General features: G+C 34.4%; 3 protein-coding genes across 5 annotated transcripts; all 3 read left to right on the top strand.

Annotated features, from left to right (window-relative positions):
* Positions 1-5,016: 5,016 nt before the first annotated feature.
* Positions 5,017-5,818, top strand: LOC130961229 (uncharacterized). Its single transcript, XM_057886986.1, has one exon. It carries the CDS (start codon positions 5,116-5,118, stop codon positions 5,542-5,544), a length of 429 nt encoding a protein of 142 aa, XP_057742969.1. The 5' UTR covers positions 5,017-5,115; the 3' UTR covers positions 5,545-5,818.
* Positions 5,819-5,907: 89 nt separating this feature from the next.
* LOC130961228 (uncharacterized) lies at positions 5,908-17,197 on the top strand. 3 transcript variants are annotated; one of them, XM_057886984.1, is made up of 17 exons: positions 5,908-5,986; positions 6,086-6,137; positions 6,263-6,436; positions 7,502-7,671; positions 7,770-7,854; positions 8,869-8,971; positions 9,069-9,153; positions 9,488-9,571; positions 10,168-10,568; positions 10,730-10,811; positions 10,905-11,081; positions 11,216-11,269; positions 14,141-14,227; positions 14,317-14,385; positions 15,458-15,504; positions 15,771-16,487; positions 16,778-17,197. In XM_057886984.1, exons 3-17 carry the CDS (start codon positions 6,397-6,399, stop codon positions 17,124-17,126), a joined length of 2,550 nt encoding a protein of 849 aa, XP_057742967.1. In that variant the 5' UTR covers positions 5,908-5,986; positions 6,086-6,137; positions 6,263-6,396; the 3' UTR covers positions 17,127-17,197. The 3 variants fall into 3 exon arrangements, with proteins under 3 accessions (XP_057742967.1, XP_057742968.1, XP_057742965.1); XM_057886985.1 differs by having other exon boundaries at positions 5,965-6,137; positions 16,781-17,197; XM_057886982.1 differs by having other exon boundaries at positions 5,965-6,137.
* Positions 17,198-18,159: 962 nt separating this feature from the next.
* Positions 18,160-18,901, top strand: LOC130960794 (uncharacterized). Its single transcript, XM_057886256.1, has 2 exons — positions 18,160-18,581; positions 18,700-18,901. Exons 1-2 carry the CDS (start codon positions 18,429-18,431, stop codon positions 18,892-18,894), a joined length of 348 nt encoding a protein of 115 aa, XP_057742239.1. The 5' UTR covers positions 18,160-18,428; the 3' UTR covers positions 18,895-18,901.
* The last annotated feature ends 294 nt before the right edge of the window (positions 18,902-19,195 follow it).

The raw sequence follows: 19,195 nt of genomic DNA, 5'->3' as shown, positions 1-19,195 counted from the left end.
CAAGGAAAAAAGAGTACAGTCTCCTCCTCTTGTTGACATCATTTAATGTCTCGAAATCGGTGCATCCCAATCTGATGTACAAATCTTTCAAAAGAGAATTTTGGGAGTGATTTTGTGAATAAATATGCTAGATTATCACTTAAGCGGATATGCTGGACATCAATTGTCCCTTGATTTTGAAGATCATGAGTGAAGAAGAATTTGGGAGAAATATACTTTGTTCTATCGCCTTTGATATAATCGCCCTTAAGTTGAGCAATGCATGATGTATTATCTTCAAATAGGACAGTTGGAGCTATCTCTTGATCAATCAATCTACATGATGACATAATATATTGGATCAAACTCTTGAGCCAAAAACACTCACGACTAGCTTAATGTATCGCGAGTATTTCAGCATGACTAGAGGAGGTTGCTACTATCGTCTATTTTGTGGACCTCCATGATATCGCAGTACCACCATATGTGAATAGGTATCCTGTTTGAGATCTCCCTTTATGTGGATCAGACAAGTATCCAGCATCTACATAGCCAACTAATTGTGACTTGGATCCATAGGGATAAAACAACCCCATATCAACCGTTTCATGAAGATATTGAAAGATTTGTTTGATTCCATTCCAATGTCTTCTGGTTGGAGATGAACTATATCTTGCTAGTAAATTCATAGCAAATGATATATCAGGTCGTATATTATTAGCAAGATACATTAGCGCTCCAATAGCACTAAGATATGGTACTTCAGGATCAAGGATATCTTCATTTTCTTGCTTAGGACGGAATTGATCCTTTTCCACATCCAAAGATCTTACAATCATTGGGGTACTTAATGGATGCGACTTATCCATATAAAATCTTTTCAAGATCTTTTCTGTGTATGTTGTTTGATAAATAAAGATCCCATTTTTCATATGCTCGATCTGCAGGTCGAGACAAAATTTAGTCTTTCCAAGATCTTTCATCTCAAACTCTTCTTTTAGAGTTTTAATAATTGTTGGAATCTCTTCGGGAGTTCCAATGATATTTAAATCATCAACGTATACAGCAATTATAATGAATCCCGATGCGGATTTCTTTATGAAAACAGATGGGCAGATATCATCATTCTTGAATCCGTTTCTGGCCAAATACTCAGTAAGATGATTATACCACATTCGTCCAGATTGCTTCAGACCATATAAAGATCTTTACAATTTGATTGAGTATAATCCCTGCGAATATTCATTGGATGGTTTAGATATCTTCAGTCCGTCAGGGACTTTCATATAGATATCACGATCTAATGAGCCGTATAAGTAAGCTGTTACCACATCCATTAAATGTATATGTAGTTTATGATATGCGGATAAACTAACCAAATAACGCAATGTTATCGCATCCACTACAAGGGAATACGTTTCTTCATAATCTATACTAGGCCTTTGTGAAAAACCTTGTGCCACAAGCCGAGTTTTGTAGCGTACAACTTCATTTTTCTCATTTCGTTTTCTCACAAATACCCATCGGTATCCAATAGGTTTTACATCTTCTGGTGTAAGGACTACAGGTCCAAAGACTTCACATTTTGCAAGTGAGTTTAATTCAGCCTTCATGGCTTCTTCCCACTTTGGCTAATCATTCCTTTGTTGACATTCTTCAACTGATATTGGCTTAAGATCCTTACTTTCATGCATGATATTTAATGCCACATTATATGCAAATATTTCATTGACAATTGTCTTATTTCGGTCCCATTCTCTCATGTAAAGACATAATTTATCGAGATCTCGTCATTTTCACAATTTTCAGGTACCTGGACGTCTTCTGGCGTTAAAACTATATCAAAATTTTGGACAACTGCAGGTGTCTCTACTATGTCTTTTTCAACAGGAATCGTATTTATCTCTTTTCTTTTTCGAGGATTTTTATCTTTGGAACTGATAGGCCTACCACGCTTCTGGCATGAATTGCTTTAGTGGCTACTTGTCCTACTGGGACATCAATTCGAATTGAGGCATTTTTCACTGGTATATAAGATTTGGTTATCCTCTTTTGTATCGAAAAATACATCAGGCAATTCATTTGCTATCCTTTACAAATGTATAATCTTTTGAACTTCTAGTTCACATTGCCCTGATCGAGGATCTAAATGCATCAAAGATGATGCTTTCTAATTAAGTTCCTTTTCAGGAAGTTTATTCTCTCCCCCTAATGTTGAAAATTTTGATTTATCAAAATGAAAATCCGCAAACTGGGCTTTAAATATATCTCCAGTTTGTATCTCAAGATACCTCACTATAGAGGGAGAATCATATCCAACATATATCCCCAATTTTCTTTGGGGTCCTATTTTGGTGCGATTAGGTGGTGCAATGGGAACATATATCGCACACCCAAATGTTCTTAAATGGAAAACATTTGGCTGCTGGCCAAAAACTAATTGCATAGGAGAGAACTGATGGTAACTCGTTGGCCTCAAACGAATAAGTGTTGCGGCATGTAAAATAGCATGCCCCCAAACTGAGGTTGGGAGATTTGTTCTCATAAGTAAGGGTCTAGCAATTAATTGGAGGCGTTTAACAAGTGATTCTGCTAATCTATTTTGTGTGTGAACATAAGCTACTGGATGTTCAACACTTATTCCATTAGCCATACAATAAACATCAAATGCTCGGGAAGTAAATTCACCAACATTATCAAGACAAATTGCTTTGATTGAATTTTCTGGAAACTGTGCTTTTAATCAAATAACTTGAGCCAAAAATCTCGCAAACGCCAGGTTGCGAGAAAACAATAAGCACACATATGACCAATTCGAAGATGCGTCTATTAGGACCATAAAATATCTAAAAGATCCACATGATGGATGAATAGGTTCACATATATCCCCTTGAATCCTTTTTAGGAATTCAGGGGACTCAAATCCAATCTTTACTGGTGATGACCTTAAAATTAACTTTCCCTGAGAAATGCAACACAACAAAATTCACTAGATTTAAAAATCTTCTGGTTTTTAGTGAATGTCCATGGGAGTTTTCAATAATTCTCCACATCATAATTGTTCCCGGATGACCCAATCGGTCGTGCCAAGTTATGAATTCATTTCGGCTAGTAAACTTCTGGTTTACAATGGCATGTGATTCAATTGCACTAATTTTGGTATAATATAACCCAGATGAAAGTGAGGATAACTTTTCTAATATAACATTTTTATTTAAATCATGAGTTGTGATACGTAAGTACTCACGATTTCCCTCATTCATTGTTTTAATATAATATCCATTTCGTCGAATATTTTTAAATCTCAACAAGTTTCTTAGAGACTTGGTAGATAATAGTGCATTATTTATTATGAATTTTGTTCCTCCGAGAAACAAAATTATAGCTCTTCCGGAACCTTCAATCACATTGCCTGAGCCAATAATAATATTAACATATTCTTCTTTTGGCACAAGATGGATAAAATATATATCTCTTATGAGAATGGTGTGCAAACTTGCACTATACGCAAGGCATACATCATCATTATATATCCTTGCCATTTTTTTCAAAGACAAATAATAATAATAATAAAATGAGTAAAAGTACATGCACAGTAAACTTATTCACATATATACTTAACAAACACATATATTAAACTATTCCATCATTGATCAAATAGCCAATATTTCTTTTAGGATTCTCAAAAAAATTAGATACATCTTAATGAGTGGTGGAATTTTCAGCATCATTTGAAACAAAATTTGATTATTTTCCCTTGTTATCCTTTTTCAAGGATGCTTGATAAAGATCAACTAGGTGCCTTGGGGTACGACAGGTACGTGACCAATGACCCTTTCCACCACAACGGAAGTATTTATCCTCAATTGATTTACTTTACCCATTGTTTCTTTCTTTATCGCACTTCTGATGAGATCCTTTTATGAACATAATTCATTTTCCTTCCATAATTTTTCTTGTTACTAAAACCTTGCCATTTATCTCTTCTGAGATAATGATTTGCCACATTTGCTTCAGGAAATGGGACGGCGCCAGCTGGGCAGACTTCATGATTCCTTAGAAGTAATTCATTATTGCGTTCAGCAATAAGAAGGCAAGAAATCAACTCAGAATATTTTTTAAATCTTTTTTCTCGATACTGCTACTACAGGAGCATATTCGAGGCATGGAAGGTTGAGAAAGTTTTCTCTAACAATATCGGATTTGAGGAAGTATCACCGTCTTTGGATGATTGTACCTTTCTTCAAGGTCTTTTCACAGATCTGCAAGATCTTTTAATGTGTGATATTCATTTTTCAATCATACGTCAAGATGACAACAAAAAAATTATGACTTTGCCTTTTATCCTTCTCGGATGTATTATTTTCAGCTTTAATGGTATCTCCAAGATTCATTGAATCAAGATGGATTTTAGCATCAAGTATCCATAATAAATAATTGTTCCCAGATATATCAAAAGCATTAAATTCAAGATGAGAGAGTTTCGACATAATAAAAATTTATTACCTTGAGTCTTCTTAAAATTTGATTAACGTGTTGTAGAATAAATAAAGACGATATATAAACTAAAGAAGTATAAATAGAAGACTCTAGCATTAATATAATTAGCTCAATAAAAATGATTCATATATTTATATGTAGTAACGAAAAGAGAGAAAGAAACTATTAATAATGTATAAAGAGAGAGAATGGTGTTTTATTGTTTTTATGTGTATTCTCTTTACTTCAGCACATGTATTTATAGGTACACAAGAGGTAATATTTTTAACTCTCATTAAACTCATCTCTTAAAAATGTGAGCCGTCCATATTAAATAATGGTCATCTATCTTATTTAATCTTATCATAACAAAGATTAAATTGTGACAATTGAAAGTGTAATTGGCCAATTTCAAAGACCAACATAGAGTTATAAAGTTCACCCGTATTTAATTTAACAACAATGTTACTGTAAATATTAAAAAACAGAAAAAAAAACTGTTAATTTTTTAAGGGAAAAAAAAAGTAATTGCAATTTACAAACACGAGAGAGATTCACTAACTTCATTCTTTTTCGGCCAAAACTATTCTCTCTCTTCAGGTCTCACTATACTCCCTCTCTGGAGAGAGAAAAAGAAGGAAAATAGGCAAAACCACAATGCCAGCTCCAACACCTTTCACGAGCGCATCGGCCATGATCCGCCGCCGCCTCCTTCAATCCACCCGCACGCGCGGAGGTGCATCCTCCGGGCCTAGCCGCTGGACAAGCCCGGGCCATGAGGAAACTCCCAAGGGCCTTCTCTTCAACCGCACCCCTCCTCCCCCGGGTCAGTCCCGCAAGTGGGAGGATTGGGAGCTTCCTTGCTACGTCACCAGCTTCCTCACCATCGTCATCCTCGGCGTCGGGCTCAACGCCAAGCCCGACCTCACCATCGAGACCTGGGCCCACGAGAAGGCCCTCGAGCGCCTCAAGATGGAGAACAGCCTCGCCGCCTCAACCGGAGCAACAACCACCACTACCGACAACAATAACAACAACAGCGATAACGGCGATAACGTTGAAGATGTGCCCCACTCTGAGTCTTGATCCAATTACTGTCGATTCGGATCGGACTTTGATTGGTTTGTTTAGTTTCTTTTTCCTTTCTTTCGTGTTAGGGTTTATAAATGGGATGGGTGCAGTGTAATAATTGGTATAAAATAACTGTGAGGGGAACATGAGCTCCTTTGAACTCTAGCTTTGCGGTTACTACTGCATTTGAGGTAGTTTTAATTCACTGTTTTTTAGCTTGTTAAACGTGAGATTGTTGACTCGCTTTTGTTGCTATATTTCTATGAATGTGGATAAAGACATTCCTGAATCTAAAAGTTATGGTACATAATTTTGTTTTTGTTTCCTCATATATAATTCCTCAAATCCGCAAATTTTGTTAGCTACTGGAAGCTCTGATGGGAGGCGAGTTAAAATGAATGATTCTGGACATGGCACCATAACCTCCTCGACCAAGTGGTCGATATATCGATATTCAGTTCCCTCACCACTCTCTCTTCTCTTTACTTTCTGGTTTCCTTCCTTACACTTTTTATTCCAAAAACTTGCTTTTTCTCATATACTCTAGTAATTGCAGGTTTTTCGTACTTTGCTGATGGTCATTGGATTTATTCTCTCAAGTGGAGGAGGTAACTTGGGTTTAATTAGCTCTGAATCTTGTTTAAAAAAATCATAATGTAAATTCTAATTAATTAATTTATTTTTATAAACAATATTGTTCTTGCTGTAATTTTGGTGCAATTTTGGTGCACAGATAGTTGCCTGGTTCTATTCCATTGAAAAAATAAGTGAATTTAGCAAGGTGTGGCTTTAGCTTCTAGAATATTTGGAATTCGATTCAATTTAGGGGAAGGATGGGATTGTGGCCAATTTCTATAGTCTTCATTCATGGATGGGTTTGATTTGCACTTTCCTCTTTGGAACAAAGGTACTCATACACCTTCACATGATTGTTGATTTCTCTCTCTATTTCGTTTCGTTTTCATTTTAATTTTGTGTTACTAATTTTTCCTTTATCAAATGCAATCAACCTTTAGTCATGTTTATTAACTTGCTTATAAAAATAATTGCATTCTAAAGAAGCTATAGTGCATCTACAACTATTAATATTGTATTAGGATAAGTACTCTGAATAGTAGTAGTATATAGTGTTAGTACAATATAATAGTATATAGTGTTAGTACAATATACAGAGATACGTTAATTAGCAGTGAGCAATAATGTCATTCAAAAATAAAAAATGGGCAGAAGTGAAGTGAATCCCTTTGATTTCTCTTGGTCTTCATACTGAGTCAACCAAGTTATAAGTTTTGATTGTTTTATTCTCATTGCTAATTGATAGCTTATTTTGATTTTTTTATTTTGATTTACTCTATGACTTATGTGCATTTTGATTTTCTCTTAATTATAAATTTTGATGTTTGGACTTGAATGTAAAATTTTAATGATGAAATATAGATAAATTATTATGTGAGTTGTGAAATTTTGAATTTTATTATTGTTATTATACCAGTCATTGAAATTAAATATTTAAAAAATTATAATGTATTTTAATAATTTTATTTTATATTTAATTAAACAAGTTCGACTGTATTCAGAACATTGAACTAGTCACTTGACCGATTCATTGACCGATTTGGTTCTCGCAACTTTGGTATATACTAAACTAACCTCATAATCCGAATGGCTTGCAATATGCATGTCACGATCCAACCAGTTGATATTGTTGGAACACACCATTCTTCTCTCAACATTGCACTACTCAGTTTCCCTTCTTTCCTGTTTTTCTCTCTAAAAATTTTCTCTGTCTCGCTCTCTAAAATCTTCCACAATTTCACAACTAAAACCCTAAGATTAGATTACATTATGTAGAGATGGTTCTCACCTATCTTATATGCAGTTCAACCAAGATGGGTTTGGTTTATTTCGTTGGCACTGTCACTACCGCTCTTTTCAATTTTTAGTTTTGTCATTTTGATTTTTATTTAAACAGAAGAAGGACGAGCTACATTGACGAGTGATAAACACATGGCTTCTTCCTCTTCCTCTCCAGCACCGTTACAGACTACTATGCTTCTTGGTTCGCCTAGTTTCCCAAACGCCATTGCTTGGTCCCAAGACAACCTCCTTGCTGTTGCTACCGCCCACTTCGTTACCATTCTTGTTTGTACTCTTCCCTTCTTTCTCTTTTATTTATGTATTTTTATAAAAATATATGTTTTTATATCTAACTTTTTTTGTCCTTTTTTTCCCTTGGTCAGAGACCAGACATGCCTCATGGACCACGTGGAATAATCAAAATCTCTCCAATTGAGCCATTCCTCTTTGGCTTTGTTGAAAGAAAAGGTCAAATTCATAAGCTACTCACTTATTATGTTTTTTCTTTTATTTTCATAAGATTTTATTTTATTTTAATGGTTGGATCATGAAATTCATTGGGGCTTTAAAAGTTATTCATCACCTGGTTTAAACGGTTCCATAACCACAAAGCACAAAGCATTGGCTACACAAATGTAGGAAGCAGCTTTGTTAGTCGCTAAGGCTGTGTTTGGGAAGGTGACGGAGACTGAGACTAAGACTAAATTAAGTCTCTATATTATGTTTGGTGTAAAGTGTATATGACTACATTATGTCTTAGTATCTTGTTTGGTTCAAGATGAATATGGAGATGAAATAAAGATATTTACTAAAATACCTTTAGTTATTAAAGAAAATGTTAAAAGTTTCAGTCTCCATCTTTAGAAATTTCAGTCCCGTTTCTCCACTTTTTGAGGTACTAAAGGGATTGGAATTTTGTGTTGCGAAACTAAAATTTTAGTTCTAGTATCTGGCAACCAAACACAATACTGAGTCCCAGTTTCAGTCTCTGAAAGCAAACACTACCTAAGAGTGGTTTAGTGGTGAGGAGTTTGGGTAGTATGCATGAAGAACTAGGTTCAAACCTTGCTATAGTCGATATACAACACTATGGAGTATCCCATTCAATTATGAGTTGAGAGGACCTGATTGGGAGGGAAGCCTGACTATTACTGAAGAGGGGTTAGCCTTTTTTCCTAGTAGTAGGGATGGGTAATCCCTTGAGAAACCAGAAAAATAAAGGAACCATTAACGGGAAAACCACATTACCTTACATGGTCAATGCCAAACATGTGAAACTACTCATTTGTTATATAGTATATGGAGATTTTAATTTTTGGTAGTGCTCATATAGGGATGAGTTTTATGGTTTCTTTGTCATGTAGCATTGTCAATCTTGTTGTTTATTATTAATATTTGGTAAAGGGAATTTTTAATAATTTTGAATTAGAGCTGCCAACCACAGAATGCTAACATGTCTGAATTGAATCATGCATTGCACAGATTTAATCTCTGGATGCCTCCTCCCTATTAGTTTGTACCGTGATGATAAGCCTGTTGTTCAGTCAATATCATGGTCGCCACTTGGCATTTCTTTGAATTCAGGGTAAGAATTTGATGATTAGCAAGCAAAGATGCACAGTTATTTCTATTCAATGACAAAATTGATATTTTATTCGATAAGTAATATATATTATTCACAGGTGCTTGTTGGCTGTTTGCACTAGCGAAGGACACGTGAAGGTTTATCGTCCACCCTTTTGTGATTTCTGTTCAGAATGGATTGAGGTGTGTGCAATAAAAGTGGTTTATCGTGTGGAATAGGAACTGATGCCATCTTTGTGTGCCTAAAGAAAACATGAAACTGAAAACTGTGAACTGCATAATTTATATTGGGATTGGGATAGGGATATTGCTTCTTTTGAAAGCAGATCTGATTGAGAAAAGTTGTAATTTGTAGCATCTTCGGAGAAAAATTAAATGTTAGCTGTAAATATGTAAAATAGAAAGTATGTTGTGTCTAATTCCTTTTTGCGTTTCCATTTATGGAACTGAAATAGAAAGTGTTTATAGTTTTCATGTTTACTTGCCTGCCAACTGCCACTATTCTTATTTTGTTTAGGTTGTGAACGTTAGTGAACGTCTATTTGAATATTTGCAATGTACTGAGTTTCAAGGCACGGGGACTCCATTAGAGTTTTCCAAAGTAAGTTATCTTATCCATCCATGTTCTTGGTTGGTTTTCTTTTTTCATACTCTACTTGGGGTAGAATTAGTTATTCTGAGACCAGTCGTGCTCATGATATATATCATCTTTTGACATCATCTATTTTATGCCAGCAGAAAAGAAAAGATCAGATGATTAATCAATAACTTGAAAAATGCTGTTTCAAAATAAAGGGACATTAACAAAGTTTATATGACCTGGATGTATGTTACTTATATATGTACGCACCCCACACACAGTCTCTAGAGAATCTAATATTGGACTTTTGTTGAAATCGAGTCATGACGATGCTTGTTCTGATACTTAAGTATATATATTAAATATGATATGGATTTAATTTCAAATAAAATAAAAAATCCTTTCTTTTGTCGTATATGCTTCATGAACAAAATGGCCATTTTTCTTGTTGGTAGTATAAACTATGGTTTTTCTATAATAAGTTGTACATTCATTCTCATCAATTTTTTTAACTGTAAATCATAGTTAACTACAGCTAAAACAATTGTGGTTAACTGAAACAATTTTATTCTGTGTTAATTTGATTTTATGTACTTAAAGTTAGATTGTTCATGCAGAGAAATGCATCAGATGAAATAGATTCTGTGGCTAAACCTAAAAAGAAATCCTTGAAAACAGTTCCCGAGAACGACATGTTGCCTGTGATAAGTGCTGATCAATATGCTACTCGCAGCGCAGTGCTAAGCTCAATTGTTGTTTCATGGTCTCCTTTACTGCATGATATTCATGCTACTGTCAGCCTACTTGCTGTTGGAGGGAAGTCTGGTAAAATTTCTTTATGGAGATTTTATGCACCAGATTGCTATACTATTGAGGGTGGAAAAATCCCATCTGCTGTGAAATTTGTTGGATTTCTTGAAGCACACAATTCATGGGTTACAACAATAAGTTGGTTGTCATTTTCTGTTAATTCCTCAAATCCACAAATTTTATTAGTTACTGGAAGCTCTGATGGGAGGTGAGTTAAAATGAATCATTCTTGACATAGCACCTTAGACTCTTGATTAAGTGGTCAATGTATTGATCCTCAGTTCCCTCACACTTCTAATTAGACTGTGTGTATGTTGTTACATTTTGCACCAAATATCTGACCTAAGCTGAAATATATGCACTTATCAGTGTCAAGGTTTGGTTGGGTGACTATCACAAATTGATTAAATCAACAGAAGTGGATCAGAATGTGTTCATTTTGTTGAAGGAGGTAGTTTCTAGTTCTTACTTAAATTTCAGACTCTTTTCACTTCTATCTTTCTTTCTCAGCCGTTCATTTACTGAGTTTTCAATATCTAAATAGGTTATCACTGTCAATGTTGTCCCAGTTTCTGTACTTTCAGTAACTGTGCATGTTCAATGCTCTTCCAAGATGCTTTTAGCAATAGGCAAAGGTTCTGGTTCCTTTGAAATATGGCTATGTGACATATCTTCTAAGGAATTCAACAAGCTTGGTTCATATGATGCACATGACTATATTGTAGGTTTTTTATTTTATTGTTCAAAATTTATAATTCTATTCTTTTAATATTATTATTGTTCCTTTCTCTTGAGTTAGATGACTTCTTGAAGCTGCAATACTTTGTTGATTTCTTCAATGTCGATTTCCTCCAGGTTACTGGCTTGGCATGGGCATTTGGTGGAAGATGTTTGTACAGCTGTAGCCAGGTAAATTTATTTAAATAAAGTTATATCGTATGATTTTTTTTATATATTGTCACTTTATCTTCTATAAGATTTTTGAGAGTCAGAGGTTTAATTGATGTGACTAGATTTTTCTATGTTGAAGAGGGAAGGACATTAAATATGTCTCAGATTTCAAAAGAAGAATGTGCTTACTCTTCCAATTTTCTAAAAATTGGATCTCTAAGCTTCTATCAATAACAGGGTTTCAAACTTGGGCTTGTTTTCCAATATGACACTATTTTTAAAACTTATCATGAAAATGCTACCATTTTGCCACGGTTGCACCTTGTAATTTTTTCCTTCGCAATTTGACTTGGAGGCACTTTAACGGGAAAGCGCCTTCCACGTGGAAAGCTCTAAATAGGGAAGTGTATCCAATTTAAAACGCTAAAGCGTTTAACGCCTTCCTCTTTGGATGCGCTTAATGGGAAGGCCTTTTCAATATTGAAATCAATAAACGTAAAAGTGCTTCAATTGACGTGTGGAAATGAATAGCTTTTTGATTATATGACATAATTATAGTTAATAATCAATAATTAACTAATATTAATATAAATATATTATTAGAGAAACTCTTGGGAGCCCGCATCTTTTAGTATTTTTGGCGATGGCCAGCACAAACACTAAATTGTCTTTAACAAATAAATTTTACTAATTCATGGGTGCAAACTCTGGAAAACTTGGGTGCAAACTGCATTGATTTATGTGTACAAAACTCTGATAAATATAGGTGCAAATTATTGCTTGCCAAATGCTGGCCAAAAATGATAATATTTGCTGGCCATGTAGCATTGCTTATATTATTATATTTAAATATATTTATCAATCAAATTAAGTTTAATAACATAAATTAAAACTGATTATTGTATTTTAATGTAAGAGTATTATTAGTCATAAAGAAATACAAAAATTATACAATGCAGTATAATGAAATACATAATCTTGCTTGAAGAAAATTTTCATGATAAAATATAGTATTCCCATCAATTATAATATATCTTTTAGTAAGTTGATGATAAAAAGTATTAAATACTTGATAAGAGTATTGTATCTTATAAAGTAATTGTTTTTAACTAATGTATTTCGCTATATGGTATTTTAATTTTTTTTACATTTCTTTATGATTAATAATCTTACACTAAGGTTTCAATCATAAAAAAAACACAGGTAAATACTCTTATCAATGACCTGATATTATTTATTGGAGTAAATGGACAAAAGTACACATGAAAAAAAAAAAGTCTCAGTTGACAAAAGTACACACCAAAGTTCATGAATATCAAACTACACGTCAAAGATTGTTTTTGATGGACGAAAGTACTATGCTGTTGCCTGTCAGTTGGTTTGTAAGGCTTGAGGTGTATTTTTGTTGATCGGAAACAATGTTGGCGTGCTTTGATATTTACAAATTTTGGTATGTATTTTTGTCTGTCTTCAACTCTTTCATGTGTACCTTTGTCTATTTATTTATTTTTATTGTGATAAAAAGCATCAAGTAACTGATGGGAGTACTATATTTTATATCATGAGTATTTTCTTTAACCTATTTCAATATACTATATTTAAAAAAAAATTGTATTTTTTTTATGACTAATACTCTTACATTAAGATTACAATCATGATAATACTCACATCAATTATTATGATATTTTATTTTGATGATGGATGATATGGCAAAATATATTTAAATTAATAAAATATAGTACGTTAATCAATAATTTAAAGTTTCAATCATCAATTTTATTTATGTTATTAATTAAACTTAGTCAGATTGATAAACATATTTAAATTTATATTAATATTAGTTAATGATTTATTATTTTGTTATTTAAATCACGAAAATATTCATTTGTACATGTCATTGGAGGCTCTTTCACGCTTATTGATTTAAATATTGAAAAACTTCTATTCAGCCGTTCCAAAGTGGAAGGTGCTAAATGCTTGAGCATTTTTGCATTTGATAAGCTTCCCTATTTAGCATTTTCTACGTGGAAGGTGTTTTTCAGTTAAGTGCCTCCAAGTCAAATTGTGAAAAAAAGAAGAAGAAAGAATACAAGGTGCCACTATTTTGAGTAAATAGTTTGAAAAGGGTGGCATTTTGGTAATAAGTTTTAAAAATAGTGGCATATTGGAAAACAAAAGCTAACTTGTTTGGTTCTGATATTATAGAAAGAAATAAATGATGAGTTTAAAGAATAATTAGCAAATCAGTCTTTAAAATATGTTCACTATAATGTTGCAATTCCTTCCTGTTTAATTTTAGCATATCTAATCAGTAGTTTAATATCTGTATTATGTATTTTTGACTGGTGATTGGTTGATTAAATCCCCAAAGTGGTTCTCTAGATTCACAGCTTTCACCATTTTAGTCCCTCAAATCCAAAATTTACTACATTGGTCTCCGAGATCCAGCACTAGGTACCATATTGGTCCTTGGACCCTTTCCAGCATTAGGTCAGGAAACAAAGTGTTGAGCTGACATAGGGCTTAATGCTGTCATTTAGTTTTGGCACTTAAACAAGGCAAAAACGAGAAGATGAAGAAAAGTTTATATGATGTGCAAATTGTTTTATCTCCTCATTCTCCAAAACAATCTCATTTTCGCCTTGTTCAAGCCCTAAAATAAAACGACGTCATTTAGCCCTGTGTTTAGCGTGGCAAGTCAAAGCTAGCTTAGCATTTCGTTCGTAGACTCAACGTCGGAAAGGGTCCAGGGACCAATATGGTGCCTGAAGCTGAATCTCGGGGACCAGTATAGTGAATTTTGAATATGAGAGACTAAAATAATGAAAGCCGTGAATCTCAAGGACCATATGGGGATTTAGTCGTGATTGTTTTTTTAAATATTTGTAGGATAATTTAGTGCGTAGCTGGATTTTGCGCGATAGATGCCTAGATGAAGTACCTGTTCATATGCCTCATAATAACAATTCATCCAGCGTATGTTATTTTTGTCCTTTTTTACTCTCTTTTCATATGACTTCTGCCATTTCCACCCCTTAAGCAGACATGCACCTTTTTCCTTGCAGGCTTCAGATGATGTATATGATTCATGCCTTGGTGCAGCAGTTTCACCTGGAAATCTTGTCGTCGCTACTGTATGGTATTTTCTTTTATTTTCAGAAAAATCTTTTCACTTGTATATACCCTGTGTGCATTGTCCAAAGGTACAGGATTCTTGATTGCCCAGACAAAAATTAAAGGCAGTGCCCAAAAATCTAGGAATTTTGTATATCCCATCATCCTTGAATATGAAAAAAGCAAGAAACAGAGAATGAACTAGCAATCATCTTATAGATGCTATTTTTAAGAACATTTAGCTATCTAGTACTTGTTGTGTTCAAGGAACCTTGTCACTATATAGGGAATCTCAATCAGAGATAGGGATTAGGTAGGGGTCTTTTGACATTTGTTAGTGAGTAGAGGAGCTCTAAGTCTTCCTCATATTAGTAACTTCGTATATTGATGGACAGATGAACAGATTGTTTCTCATTTTTTCCCCTTTCTAACTACCAGTTCTAACATTGTTCTTTGCATTCATTTTGCAACGTTAACTAAACCATGTGTGATGAGTGAAGCAAATGCTCAAGGGGGGAACTTAATAGTGTTGTTTTTCTTTCTTCTTTTTTTTTCCTCTTCTGAATTTGTTTTATTGATTCCAAATAAGTGTGCGTGATTCCCAAGCTAAAAAATGATCTTGGCTTTCTGGAAGTTTTATGCATTTATCCAGAATATCTAAATCATTCTTCTATTAATTCAAAGCATGTTGCTCTGGCCCTTTTGTTGGGACATAATCATAATATTCTCTGGTTTGAATCTGTTTTCCCTACCTGTTGTCTGAAATCTGAATCACAGCTATTGAATGATATTCTTACTGATCACATCAGTAGTATCTTTCCACAGCTGTTCAAATTTTTTTAGTTGTTTAATCCAATTTTCTATTTAGCCAATGCATTCACTAATAGAAGCAGTCACCTTAGAGTTTAGCATTGATTTGTTAGCCCTAATTTAAAAGAAGATAATTCATGTTAATTTGAAGTTCCTACCTCTAATTTTATTTTATCTTTTAATTCCTCAACCAGGCATATGCTGCAAGAATATTTAGAAGTTTAATTTTTCTTCTTTGACTATATGAGGTTGCTATTGAGTATTTATACTTGTTTATTGCAGGTTCATTGCTTTGATGTTGAGAAACTGAATCGAATGTATGAAGGAAGGTACAAAATGATTTCTCAGCCTATGTTCCCCTTTTGGCATTCTGTTTTGGCTGTGTGCGAAGAGAAGGGGGGAATAGTTTGGAGATAAAAAAGTGTATAATTACCCAAATAATTAGTGTTTTGAACCAATCTTGAATACATGTCAATAGTTATTTTCCTACTAAGTATTTGTTTTCTTTCTCCTTTTGTCTTTTGCTAATGAAGTTTCAATGAAAAAATTCCACAAATATGCAATTGTGATATTTGTATTCTTGAACCATGAGCAGGGTACTGAGAGCAGCTATTGAATACCATTGGATTGGTGGGCTACATGTGGATATTTGCTTGAATCGTCCTGTTCCATTTTACACTGAAGAACTTTCCGGTTTGGCAGAGAAAGATTTAACCAATTGGGGTTCCAATATCATATGGTCTTTGAACCAATATCAGTGTCTTGATAGGCCCCTAGTTCTTTTGGATATAATTTTGGCATTATTGGACTTCAAGGTCAGCATGCCAAGATATGTAGAGCATTTACTCATCAAGTGGATCTCTCTGTCTTTTCCGGGATTTCATACGGACCTTCCCAATGAAAAGACTTTACTGCAGGTCTCTTCAAGTTTGTCAGGTGTTCCTTCTCGCATGCTACACTTGCTCAATATAATTTGTAGACGAGTAATGTTGGCGCAGCTGGATGCTGATGAAATCACACGAATATCCAGCGAAGTTCAAAACACTAAAGGGGAATGCTGTTCTATGGACGAACAAGTAACCAAGTGGATAGCAATTCTTGGAAGCAGTGAAAGAGAACTCCGTGAAAGGCTTGTCGGTTTTGGTTTTTGTGCTTCTCAAACTAGCAAGTCCCGTCCAGGGGCAACTCCTTTCCAAACTGGTCATTGGTATCCTGTTGGACTAGCACAAATGGAACAATGGATTGCGCTAAACAACGATCATGTACGTGGCGAGTTGAAATCCATTGCATCAGAGGTTACCAATGAGAAAAGGTAATATTTAGTACTAGAGTTTCAATTTTGAATTATATCGCTGCATGTTAAAATCATTTACTGATTACCTGACCACTAAGGTGGTTAAATATTGAAAAGTTGGAAACTTGGAATCATTTAATTAATGCTTTTATTATTCATCATTGTCTTGGTAATTTCTTGCTAAAGTTTCCTTGTGCAATAGAAAACTGCTTTAACTAAATTCCACAATGCTGCAAAATCATTACTCAGTACATCAAATATGATAGTTTCAAATTTTTTGTTCATTTCTCATGATTATTTCTGTCCAGTAGATGTTCAGCTGTGGAGTCATGCAGTTATTGTTCAGCATCAGTTCCATTTGAGTCCCCAGAGTTTGGTTTATGTCAAGGCAAAACTTCAGGCAGTGGCAGCAATGATAAGCGGCATAAGTTATCAAGATGCGCCGTTAGTATGCAGGTTTGCCCTAGTATCCCACTGTGGTTTTGTGTGTGCTGCCATAGGGTGGCGTTTAGGTTGGCGCCTGACCCACTTTTTCGAATGTCTTCGTCTCAGTTTGATTCTGATTTTGTAACCAATCTTTGTCTCGAGCAGTTTCCTCAAAACCATTGTGTCCCTATTGTGGGATATTGCTACAGAGACGTCAACCTGATTTTCTAGTTTCTCCATTACCTGTATGAGAAGACTTGAATTGTTAACGAATGTGATCATTTAATTTAACTTTAAGAGGATGTCATGCACTCATGCTGTTATAGTAACTTGAACTTTGTGGCATTGAATAATGTGGACTTTGGTTTACATTATTAATGTGTAAACTCTATCATCCTCTATGGTACGGTAAAACACTAGAACCTAAAACCCCAGAAAAAAGAGATCATAAAGCCACTATAAAATTATTTTGATGAAAAGAAAACGAGTGCTCCACATGAGCAAGTGGAAGATATTTATGAACTATGATTCCACAAATGATCGAATATAATATATTATAATTCAACCGGAAATCAATAAAAATGTTACTGAAGGTGTTAATTTTCTAATCTTAAGCCCGTGTAAGAGTTTATTTCACATTTTAATATAATATTTAAATGTTCAGTTTTACTCTTCATATAATAATATTAAACACAATAAACAATGGAATATTTACATTGCAAATTAGTAATTAAGAGTTTATTTTAACAAACATCAGGCTAATGCTTGACACGGGATAACAAGAATATTAATTACAGGTTTAAATATATTTTTAGTCTCTAGATATGTAATATTTTGATAGTTTCCCTTAAAATATTTGAGCTTGTTTTGATCAATTTTTTTTGATGCGTTTATTTTACCTTTAGTTTGTATTGTTCATCGCTCTCCTAAGTGATGCCTTTGTTCTTAGATGGAGGTATTGTTTTTTCAAGATTATTTTTGTTAGTATTTAAATCATTTGAATGCATATTTGGTAATTAATCCCAAATTTAATAGGGCATAACTGCAGCTAACTAACGGGGGGACACTACAAAATAGCACCAAACGTAATGATCATTTTACCAAATCTTATTCAATAAATTGATTACGAAAATGGACTATGAAGCACAAACACAACATCTAAGTATTTGTGTCTCATATAAGCAATTGTCCAACGTACACCATATGCTATGTATTCAGATACGTACAAGAATAGAGATAACAATAAGGGTAAACTATTATTTTGGTCCCCTACGTTTGGGGTGAATTCTATTTTAGTCCCCAACGTTTAAACTGTTCTATTTAAATCCTAAAAAGATTTGATTTGCATCAATCAAGTCCTTCCGTTAAGTGGGTGTCAAATTATTGACGCCGTGTCCGATGTGGCAAAGTTGGCAGTTTGCCTGTAGTTAACAGTTGGAATTGGAAGCAGGAAAAAAAAAAGGAAAATGAAATGCTGCCCAGTCCAATAAGTAAACCCTAATCCCCAAAGATGATGTTCTTCGTCTGCTGAGAATGGCTACCCAGTCGTCCTCCCAAGGTTCGCGTAGCAGCACCAAGAGTCGTGGGAGAAGGAGGACTTGCTTCTGTGGAGAGAGACCGGTATTGCGCACGTCATCTACAGCGGAGAACCCAGGAAGAAGATTCTGGGGCTGCGTCAACTTTCAGGTGAGTCTCATCTTTTCTGTCTCCTGTTTGAAAATAGCATTGGGTGTTAGTGTTTGAAGGATCTGAAGTGTTTGGTGTGTTCGTGCTGGTGTGTTCGTGTTGGTTTGGTTGAGAACAGATAGGAGATGGATGCGATTATTTTGCTTGGGCAGAGCCTGAAGGACAAGATCCACAAATTCAAAGACTGAAGAACAAAGCAAGCTCGTTGAAAGAAGAACTGCAGAAAGCTGAAAGGAAGTTTGCATTGGCACTTGGTGTTGGAATTCTTGGATGGACACTGGCTGGGCTGCTGCTATGTGATCGACTCAATTGAGGTTTAGGGGGTTAGCATTTTGTTTATTTTTGCCATTCTGTTGTTGTCTCCTAGTTTGTAGGGAATGTCAATTGTTTAGGGATTGAAAAAATTGACATACAGTTGGGTGATAACAGTAATGTAAAGAGAATGAAATTTTTTTGTGGCTGTGTCTGTAAAGCCATTTGCTGTAAACATTGTAAGGTTTTTGATTGAAATGAATAGCAATGAGTTCCTGTATTGTGACATACATTATTTGGCTCTGTACAAGTTTATTTCAGTTTCATCTACTAATAAAAACAAGGCTTAATTTGTCAATTCA

The sequence above is a fragment of the Arachis stenosperma genome, chromosome 2, assembly GCF_014773155.1.
Source record: "Arachis stenosperma cultivar V10309 chromosome 2, arast.V10309.gnm1.PFL2, whole genome shotgun sequence".
NCBI lineage: Eukaryota > Viridiplantae > Streptophyta > Magnoliopsida > Fabales > Fabaceae > Arachis > Arachis stenosperma.
The sequence above is the reverse complement of the archived record's forward strand: the minus strand, read 5'-3'. Positions and strand labels throughout refer to the sequence as shown.